The following is a 10,990-nucleotide window of genomic DNA, read 5'->3' on the forward strand; positions in this document are numbered from 1 at the left end:
AATCACTAAGAATAAATATTAGTGACCACCTCATTTGTCAATAGGCACCCTCTCATCTATTGGTGCAAAAAATAGAGGCCTTTGGCCATATTTGTTGCAGTGGTTAATCCAAACCACACATATTGAGCATAACCCCCTTAATTGTTCGGTGGCCAATTTAATCCTTTGGACATGAAAATTAAGATTAATTACAAGGTACCGACAACCTTTTAAATTAACCAAAAGCACCCAAACAAAAATAATTACTCAAAGCTCAAAGTTCACCTTTTATTTACTCTACCCCCCCCCCCCCCCCGAAAGCCAAATAGAAAACACGCGACACAAAGACAAAAAAAGACACAAAAATGTGGAAAATACCAATTGATTAGCATAGTATGTCCAAAACAAAATTTAAAACCATTTATATTTGTCATGCAACAACACACAAAGGTAAACTTGAAAAATATTGAAACTGAACTGATCAAAAAATTGAAATTGCAAACTGAAACTACATCGAAAAACTGAAAATGCATAAGAAAACTGAAAATGCATAAGAAAACTGAAACTACATCGAAAAACTGAAAATGCATAAGAAAACTGAAACTAAGAACTGAAACTGCATAAGAAAACTGAAACAACATTATAAAACTGAAACTGCATCAAAATAATAACCAAATTTCCATCAATTTAAAATCAAAATAATCCAAAACTATTTTAGCAAATAAACCTTAGACCTCACCATCTGCTGGATTTGCTTGGAGCTAGACATCGGCGTTGTTCATTTTTGCTGATCTAGGAATCAAATTAGAGAAGATCGAATGAACCTCACCATCTGCTGGATCTACTTAGAGCTAGACATCGGCGTCGTTCATTTTTGTTGATCTCGGAATCGAATCGGATAAGATCGATGACTCTCTGTGACTCTGTTGGGTGGACGATTGGAGGCCAATTTTGACCTCAAGACGACAAAAAGAAGTAGATGGAAGGGGTTTGGTGCCTCGTCGACACTGCCGAAAATGGCAGATCGCCGATAAGCAAGCTTGGCTCTGCCTAGGTTCTCTGCGTGATTAGAGGCTGGGGAAGGGAGAGGGAAGTGAGAGGAAGGGGATGAGACCCACATTGTCGGCTACTCTTGCCAGATGACGAGAGTTTGATCTTCAGAGACATCGCGTGGGGAGAGAGAGAGAGAGAGAGAGAGAGAGAGAGAAAGAGAGAGAGGCAGAAAGAAGAAAGAGAAAGACCAAAAATAAGAAATAAATGGCAATTGCAGCCCACTCAATTGGAGTCAATGGAATGACATACAGTCAAACTAACCCAATTGTTATATATTAATAATTATGATATTAGAAGTTAAAAACCATAACAAAGATGTAGTATAGAGTAATTATTTCAAAAATTAATCCTTGTACTTTTATGAAAATTTTAATTTGATCATGTTCCTTTAATTTTGATAATTTCAACCATTTGCTTTCAATATATATCAATTAAATAAGAGGCAGAAAAAAAAAAAAAAAAAAAAAACTATGAGTGAGATTTTAGCTATTCTTTCACGATACAGGACTAGATAGTCTAAATTTACAATATAAAAAGGCAAACGTTGAGATCAAGCTGCCGAGTAGGACTGGCTGTACGGCAAACAATGATGCTTGGAAACCAAAAATATCTACAATGATTAAACTGAAAATCGACTCCACTGGGGATCGAACCCAGAATCTCTGGTTTCGTAGACCAGCGCCTTATCCATTGGGCCATGGAGTCATTGTTGTTATTTAAGATGAAATTAAAATTATAATTTATTTACCACCACTGCTTGACCGCACTCGACTCAGCGAGTCTTCCGAGTTAGAAGGATCGCCAATTGCCAAACATGTTTGGTGCTAACAAACTCCAAGGTGACTCCCGACCCAAACATGTTTTTTATGTTTGAAAAAAATCACTTTGAGAGCACTCTTTCTTCCATCTTAATCTAAAGACTAAAGAGTAAAGACCTCTCTCTCTTTCTCTTCAGAAGAAAGTTTTCTTCTCTTCAATTTGGCTGTAAAAGTTGGGGGCTTTGGAGGAACCCGCCGGAGAAGAAAGCGTTGCTACTGTAAAAGCAAAAGAACAAAAACAAGAAAGTGGGAATATTTCGTGAGAATCTATATATATAGTCCAGAGGAACTGAGCTGAAGGGTTTGGATGAGTCATGTAATAGAGTACACAATCTGAAATGGGTAGGCCAGAGTCTTTTCAGAGCAAAGCAGCCCACCTTGTCTCTGATATCACCACTGTCTTGCTCAACCCCATCTCTGATAAACCCTCTCCTCCTCCTGCTGTAAGTTCTCTCTCTCTCTATTTTTCTTCTGTCTTTAAATGGTTTCTGGGTTTTGGGTTTTTGTTTTGTTTTATGATGTATTTGGTTTGGCGTTTTTCAAGTCGTGGACATGTGGTAATCAGTATTTTGGTCATTGGGTGCAAACCCAATTCTTGTTCTATGTCTTGTAGTTAGATTAAGGGATTCTTGTCTTTTTTCAGGTTGTGGAGCTACATATGGTTTTTTTTTTATTAATTTGTGCAACTTAATTAGAACTGAAATTCAATACTAAAGTAAGGAATTTAAGATAAATTCTTGTCCATGAAAAGCTTATAATTAGGATTCACTGATTGGCTTGAAACATCAGACTGTGAGTCTGCATAACTAGTATATATGAATATATTTTATTACGACATCTGTTGAACTAGATCAATTTAAGATTGAGACTAAGAAACTCTCGATGCCCTGACTATGTAATTCTTGATTCTGCAGGAAGATGTGAATGAGCCCAAAAGTAGTCAAAATGGATCAACTAGTGAAGAGAGTTCTGTTAATCTAGACAATGGGCCAGACACTTCTTCCTTTCCTGCATTCCTCTACTCACTATTGTCATCTTCGGAGGCTGGAGATAACAGTACAAATTCAGATGAACAAATTGATAATCAAGTGGATAAGAGCAACCCATCATCTGATTCTGTAATGAAAGGAAATGGTGGAAAGAGAAGCTTGTTATCTAAGGGGAAACACACGCTTAGTAAAGCTATTTACCAGGCTGCAAGATTTGGTGGGTATCGGAGTCAAGAGCGAAAGGGTAACTCTGACATGAAAGTTGATGATGGGAATGATTCGGACTTCACTGGATTTGAGATGAGGCATATGCAGAAAGCCCAAAAGTCTGTGGCTTTGGTTGATCTCCCAGACCTCTCTGAACCTTCTTTACTTCTTACAGAGAAAACTAGAACAGCTCTTCATGCTTCACTCCCAGCACTAGTTCAGGGAAGGAAATGGTTGTTACTGTACAGGTGCAGAAACATAGATTTTTATTTGTAGAATTACAATTGGATCTTTTGAACGTATAATGTATTATTACTAAACACTATTTTTGTTCCATCTCACTAATATATCTGGCCTCCTGTAGTACATGGAGGCATGGCATATCCCTTTCAACCTTGTACAGGAGAAGTATGATTTGGCCTGGCCTTAGTTTTCTGGTAATTGTTTATCAAACTGGCTGGAGATAAATTGTTAACATCAATCATTTCACAAAATATCAAATTAACTCTTTCAGACAAACTTATTTATTTTATAGTACTGTATAGAATGTAAATCACCTAATGAGCAACATGGATGTGACACAAAGCAAAAATATTATCAAGGGAAATCCTTGAGCTCTGTTATTTGGTGAAGTATATTAAAGATTTCCTTGATTATGTGTTTGTAATGTGTCATTATCAAATTGTTAGAGTTGTTGATTTTTTATTTCGTGCAATTGCAGACAATTCAAAATAAGATTTTTCTTCTTATTTTAAATATTCTTTCAGGCTGTTGGAGACCGTAAAGGTGCAGTTTTTGGGGGCTTGGTGGAGGCACCTCTAAGACCAACCAACAAGAAGTATCAGGTCCTGTTGAAACCAATACTGGCTTTTGAGTTTATTACACAATAATTTTCTTGTTATATATGTTGTATTCACTTTAACTCTTTAAACAGGGAACAAATGATACTTTTGTTTTCACAAATACACCTGGTCATCCTGTTGTATTTCGCCCTACAGGTACTAAATTATCCTATTGCTACCTAAGGAGCAAAGTTTCTGACTTCTTATCAACTTATGTAGGACACAGGCTTGGTCTTTTTCATGCCTTAAATTGGTTTGCATTTATAAAAGACGGAGAAAGAAATTGTCATACGTTTTGCTCACTTATGCTTGCAATACATATTCTATGAGGAGTAATTAAAATCATCTGGTTAATTGTGTTAAGAATGAATGTTTCATGTTTGGAAATTAGGAGAAAATTTGTTGCAAGTACTTCAGGTTATGGTGATGAGAGTAAAGGATGTGTTCCTTGAAGTTTGTAGAAGAGCATTTTGAACTAATGTTATCTTCATGAGACAATATCTATTAGGTTAAATTTTGTTTTAAGCTGTAAATAATGTATTATAACATTTTTATATCACCACCTTAATTTTTCTAATTTTTTATTATATTTTTCTGCACTATATATGTTCAGATTGTAATGGCCAATTAGGAACCTGAGACTTGATTATGCTAGCAACTGGAATTGTACCTATACATGCTAAATGCTAAGTGTCCCACTACATTTCAAATTACTACATGATTCTTGTTTTCTTTCTGTTTGGAAAGGCTTGGATATTGCATTTGAAATATGCATATGGTTGTCATTTATTAAGTAATTGTCTTAAGAGAATGAAACCACTGGGGTACATATAATGTTTTCTTCACTGTTTTTAATAGCTGAATGGAAGATATTTGACTAAATATGCTGGAATTAACTGCAAAATGTATAAGCAGGTGCAAATCGCTATTTCACGTTGTGCTCAACTGACTTTTTAGCAATTGGTGGGGGTAGTCATTTCGCACTATATTTGGACAGTGATCTGTGAGAATTTACCTCTTCATGTCATTTTCCATTTATTTTTCCTTACAGATTTTTTATATTCAGTGAGCCCCCTATTAAAGTAATAAAATCGAATACATTTCTAAATTTGTCAATCGTTTTTTTTATGTCCAAGATTGAGTGGATCAAGTTCAGTCTCGGAAACCTATGGGAATCCTTGTCTTGCACACTCAGAAGACTTTGAAGTGAAAGAAGTTGAGGTGTGCAGAGTCTCTCTCTCTCTCTCTCTCTCTCTCTCTCTCTCTCTCTGTGTTCCCATGCACTCTTATGCACATGCATACGGGCACTCTGATGCATGATTTCCATTGTTTGGCTTATGAGATCTGTGAATGATGCATATATAAATTTTCTTATGAGATGTCAATTGGTTCCGGAGGAAAAGAGAAATAAAATGTCACCAAGTCATATGCTTTTGTGTAATGCAGTTATGGGGCTTTGTATATGCTACCAAATACGAGGAAATGCTTGCTCTAAGCCGTATGGAGGCACCTGGGATTTGCAGATGGTGAAATGCTTAATTTAGACCTATTTTACTGTGGTGGTTATTATCATCCCCTTAGCTGAGGCTTATTATTGTTGCTGGAACTGGATGCCAACCTAGTAAACTGATGACAGGTCTTTTTTGTTGTCAATACATGGACGTTGTTCCTATTACGTTTGTATATACAAGTCCTTCCATGTACAAAAAGAACACTAAGCCTTGTGCACAACCAGTTTTGATTAGACAGTGATTGTAAATACAAAAGTGGTTGATTATGTGTCTTATAATAATAATAAAAAAACAGAATAGGGGGGGTTGATAATACAAGTATACAAGAAAGTAGAACTGTTTAAACCCGTCAATGTTGATTGCATTGTTCAAAACATAGTCAAGGGTATGTGAACTAGTTTTTTACAGTATCATTTGTTTTGTTGGTTAAAGAATGAAGAGGTTATTAAGGCGTTTTGTCAGTATCTTGCTACATATACTATTGGTCATCACTCATCAGAAGGAAAGATTGAGGATTCAAAGAAATAATCCATAAATGTCACCACAAAATCAAGATTACAAACTATGTAAAGATGAGTGACGTGCCCTGCTGTATTTGATTAGAACTGGCTAATATGGTCATGCTTAGTGCCAGTGTTGCTTGCACTGCACTCGTCTACGCGCTTTTTTAACACTTTGTTCATGCTTCTCAAGTTTATTTAGGAAATTAGAGCATCAACTAATTGTAGGACAGAAATTCTGCCATATTAATGCACCGAATGCCTTAAAAACTTATTTGGATGTAAGAGACAGAAAACTGATTTAATCAAAAACTGCATCGTTCCAAGTTCTAATAACAATATCAGTGAAGATTATGTATTTGGCCTATTTTACAATGCAATTAAGATCTTCGAAATTTGGCAATCAAATTTCATGTATTCTATGTCTTAGATGCTTTTCATGATTCAATTTATACACCAATAATATATATATATATTTTTTTTATGGAGGCACAAGGTCAAAATTATGCATTAATATTCATGAAACATTGTCATGAAGGTAAGAAGCAAGCCAAAGTGACACTTCTCCCATCCAAATACGGGGTTGCTCGTACCCCGATCTGAATTGTGCTAGTTGGTGAGCTGTATATTACAACTATGAGGTTGATGATAATTAGAAATAAAAACAAGAGTTCCCCCAAACCAAGAACAAAATTACACCAATAAATTTTATAAATACCAATAACCATCATGTGATTGTAACTATATATACATGTCATGAGAAAGGGGTGTATAATGAGAGGAAATAGGGTGTGCATATAGTAGCACTCAAATTTTAACAGTGAATTTACGAAGTATGCTTTTTCTTTTCCACGATTCAGTTTCCATCTATTGTGATTACAATGAGTTTAATTTTCATTCTGACTTTTTATTTTTTTGATTCAATATCTACCAGTACATGTATCCCAAGTTAAATTTTCTTATTTTCTATAAAAAATGTACAAAAATAAAGTTTTGGGTTAATTTTTTTAAATCCCAATTATAAAATATGAATGATTGTGCGGCCCAGTTGTAAAAATGCGATACTAACGCGACCCACTTTTAAAATGGCCCGGAAGAGTCGCAACTAACTCCATTAAAAAATAACAAATTTACGACCCCTGCCACCGGCTCCTTTAATTATCCGTTAGGCGAAGCAACAACTCCACCAATTAACCTCTTTAAACCGTATTAGCAGATAATTAATAAAAACTAACGAACCAAAAAGCCTTCTAGAATAAAAAAAAACCTAGAACAAAAAAATGTCTTTGATTGCCTTGTAGAATCAAAAAGCCACATACCCATTCTCAACAAGAGATTCAAGCAGAGAGAAACAAAACTCTAATAGCTACTGACCACCATTGTCGAGGAAGAAGAATAAGCAACACCTAGTTTCTACCTCAATAGCTACTGATTTCCAGGTACAATTTCTTCTACAAAATATTATGTATTGAATCGAGTACCAAAAACAATTTTGATCGAAAACCCTAGACCCATTTCAATGAAAGAAAGTATTATCAATATCTACTAATAGCTATAAACCCATTTCGATATTTATAAAATGGTTGCTCTTCAATTGCTTTCCAGACCCATTCTCGACAAGAGATCCAAGCAGACATAAAGGAAACCCTAATAAGAATTTTAAAATGCTTAACAGGTTGTCACTGCCACACAATGGAACAATACATGATTGCCACTGCCAGACAAATACATTAAACAATAACAATACGATTGTCACTGCCAAGCAGTATCAAACACTAACAATAACAATACATTGAAAACAAAGAAAACACAACACAATACAATAACAAAACACTATCAAACAATAACAATACATGATTGCCACTGCGAGATAGTAACAATAACGTGATTTAAAATAAAGGATCCACAACACATGCATGGACTTCACAAAGCACCATATTAAAACAAGCACAACCATTTAAAATCATAAGAATAACAAAAACTAAAATCAAGAGATAAAAAAATATCATGTCCAAAAGCCAAAACAACATAGTAACAAAAGGCAACAGTAACAATTGATGAATCACTAGAAAAAAATCTCACCACTATCAACAGAACACACAGATTTGCTACTAGAATCAATGTTAGTAACTAACATATCAACTACTTGACAATTGAATAATGACAAACACATAAACATCATCTTCAAGTTCTGATCATCTTCCAATACACATCCAGATTGACCAACAAGAACATATTTCAACACAAATGAGCCAATCTTCAACATACTAAACTTTAAGCAAATCGAATTGCACAAATCAGAAAAACTCCAACTAACAAACAGTGGCAAAACCACTGTATTAGAAGAGTAAATAACCTTCGCAACAAGATTTGAATCTATGAAACCTAAAAAAGGAAAAAAACAAACAAAACTAAAAATTAAGTTAATCACATGCAATAACAATAACAATAACAATAACAATAACAATAACAATTCAAACGGTAACAATTCTAATAACAATAACAATGAAAAAATAACAATAACAATCACAATGAAAGAATAAAACAAAGGCCACACCCTAAAATCATAAATCAAAATAAAAAAAACAAACAGATTCTGAACCTAAAATCTTTAATCGATCTAAAATTTCAAAGATACAAAAATCAAAATCAAACAACAATACAAAAATCAAAATCAAATTCTTAATATAAAATGAATACAAAAATTTAAAATCGAAGCGAAAATTCAAAACCCTAACCAAACTCGATCACAAACCAAGCTTGGTTGATCACGCAGAGAACCATACCAGATGAAGCACAAACCGCGAGAGAGAGAGAGAGAGAGAGAGAGAGAGAGAGAGAGAGAGAGAGAGAGAGAGCATACCAGATCGAGTAGACGAAGCTTGGTTGATCGAGTAGACAAAGCTTGGTTGATCGAGCAGAGACCCAACCAGAGCACCTTTGATCGCACCACAAACACGAAGAAAAGCAAATCGCGATATTCAAATATAACGAATTATAATAGGAAGGGCAAAAAGGGAATGAGAAAATTAAATTGTGGATTGGTAGGAAATTAAGTGGGCCGGCAAAGAGGGAACTGGGCCTAATTAGAAACCAACAAAAGCAATAGGGCTGCAAAGGAAAGATAAGCCCAAATCTGGGGGTTAAACTCATTATCTTTAAATTTTTTCATTTACACCAACTAGCTAGCTAACATTAAAAAAGAAGTTGAATTAAAAATTTATCGAATGCATAATTTTAAATATCAATTTTATTTTCATAATAAAAAAAAATTTTAATTCTAATAAAATAAATTTCAAATATTAGTATATTACTACAACAAAAATACCAAAAAATTGGAAAACAAAGTTTTTTTTTTTATACATATAAGCATACAACATGAAGCACAGAGAAAATGTAGTAATGTAAATTTTAGTTTCCTCAAATATCTCTTTGAATATGTGATTGAAAAGAACATTAAAATCGAGTCAAGTGACTATATACGTTCATATCAAAAGATTAATTTATAAAAGCAATCAAACATTAGAAATTAATATATACACAAAAAGCATGAGTTATTTGCATAAAATAGTCAACAGGATGTTCATGAATAACCCCTCATTCGCAAAGGTATCATGAGTTCCAGTGTAATTACGAAAATGACCTTACTCATTCAGACATGCACCATTTCAGACTGAATAGAAAGATTAACTTTCCCTTAAGATTGTGAAAAGGAACGTTAATTAACTAATATATAAATAGTGGTTTCTACTTTCTACAGAGGATAAACAAATTAAAAATTTGCGGATGTTTATAGAATGACTTGATTCAGGTATAAGACTTGTATATAACATATACACAAGGAGTAAAATTTCGAATTTCAAGGAAATTTCGATAGAAATTAGACGGAAACGATGAAAATTGCTATTAAATATGGAAATTTTGAATGAAACTTTACCATATGTTTATTTAATATATTATTTACTACATTGATAAAAAACATTGAAGAAACTAAATTATATAGTAAGTTTCATGTGATATAACATGAATATAATACGCACTGGAGACAAATACTATTAAATAAAATTAGTATAATGAATAAATGAAATTAGTATATTCTTTATACTTTATAATTTATACACTAAATCTTATATACTCTATATACTAAATCCTATATACTCTATAATCTATACACTAAATCCTATATACTCTATAATGTATACTCTATATTTTTTAGGATATAATATAAGATATTAGGGTTTAAGCCCTTTAAGGTATTTTTAATTATTTTTATATAGAAATATATAAGGGTTTAAGATTTAAAAACAACTAAACGAAACCTCAAACCCCAACCAACCCTAAACTTTTTTTTCCTTCCTTCCTTCCTCCCTTTCTTTCTTTCTTTCTTTCTTTCTTTCTTCTTTCTTCCTGTGACTTCTTCTTTTCCTTCTCATTTCATCTTTCCCACTGCCCAAACACCTTTTCTCTCCTCCCTCTTTCTCATTCCTCCTTCTCTTTCTTCTTTCTCCTTCTTTTCCTCCTTCCCCAGTCTCCATCTCTTCCTCATCTCCCTTCCCAATCTCTTCTCCTTCCCTAATCTCTTCTCTCTCCAAGATCTCTTCTCTCTCCTCCCTCCCAATCACCCTCTGATTTCTCTTTGATCTGCTGCCTCCGACAACGGCTGGCAACAAGGCCAGCTCGCCTCTTCCTCCCCTCTCTCCCTCTGGTCTCCGCCTCCCCGAGTCGAAAATTTGAGAATTTCAAGAAATTTTTAAAATTTTCGACGAAATTGTCGAAATTAGGACAAAACTTTTTTAGTTTGGTGTTAAAATTTTCATACCCTTAAAAAACGAAATTTTCGGCGAAATTTCAAAATTTTACTCCCTGCATATACATAATGCGATTCCAAATTTTAAATTTGCATTCATCCGCTCTAGAGTAAAACTAAATATATAAAGTTATATATAGCCTTATCAAAACTCTAGGGAAAGAAAATTTGAAACCCTTAATGGTTCAATTACCATTGTTGCATGAATCTTGCTTGAGACTGAAGTACCGACACAATTAATATTGGGGTACCACATTTTGTTACAGTATCGTATACAACCTGGT

At 34.0% G+C, this 10,990-nt stretch overlaps 1 protein-coding gene and 1 non-coding gene across 2 annotated transcripts; one reads left to right on the plus strand and one right to left on the minus strand.

The window, feature by feature from the left end:
* Positions 1–1,664: 1,664 nt before the first annotated feature.
* TRNAR-ACG (transfer RNA arginine (anticodon ACG)) lies at positions 1,665–1,737 on the minus strand. Its single transcript has one exon. It is a non-coding gene; the product is annotated as a tRNA-Arg (tRNA).
* Positions 1,738–1,885: 148 nt separating this feature from the next.
* On the plus strand, positions 1,886–5,665 carry LOC147284047 (TLD-domain containing nucleolar protein). The gene is made up of 8 exons (XM_086244254.1): positions 1,886–2,293; positions 2,765–3,294; positions 3,411–3,483; positions 3,814–3,891; positions 3,981–4,044; positions 4,804–4,891; positions 5,025–5,109; positions 5,335–5,665. Exons 1-8 carry the CDS (start codon positions 2,189–2,191, stop codon positions 5,416–5,418), a joined length of 1,107 nt encoding a protein of 368 aa, XP_086100380.1. The 5' UTR covers positions 1,886–2,188; the 3' UTR covers positions 5,419–5,665.
* The last annotated feature ends 5,325 nt before the right edge of the window (positions 5,666–10,990 follow it).

The sequence above is a fragment of the Dryas octopetala genome, chromosome 5 (genome assembly GCF_963921425.1).
Source record: "Dryas octopetala chromosome 5, drDryOcto1.1, whole genome shotgun sequence".
Classification (NCBI taxonomy): domain Eukaryota; kingdom Viridiplantae; phylum Streptophyta; class Magnoliopsida; order Rosales; family Rosaceae; genus Dryas; species Dryas octopetala.

Coding starts and splice junctions, on each gene's coding strand:
- LOC147284047 (XM_086244254.1), top strand. CDS start 2,189: ATGGGTAGGCCAGAGTCTTTTCAGAGCAAAGCAGCCCACCTTGTCTCT. Junction 3,484..3,813: donor GGCCTGGCCTTAGTTTTCTG/GTAATTGTTTAT, acceptor ATATTCTTTCAG/GCTGTTGGAGACCGTAAAGG. Junction 4,892..5,024: donor CTATATTTGGACAGTGATCT/GTGAGAATTTAC, acceptor TTTATGTCCAAG/ATTGAGTGGATCAAGTTCAG.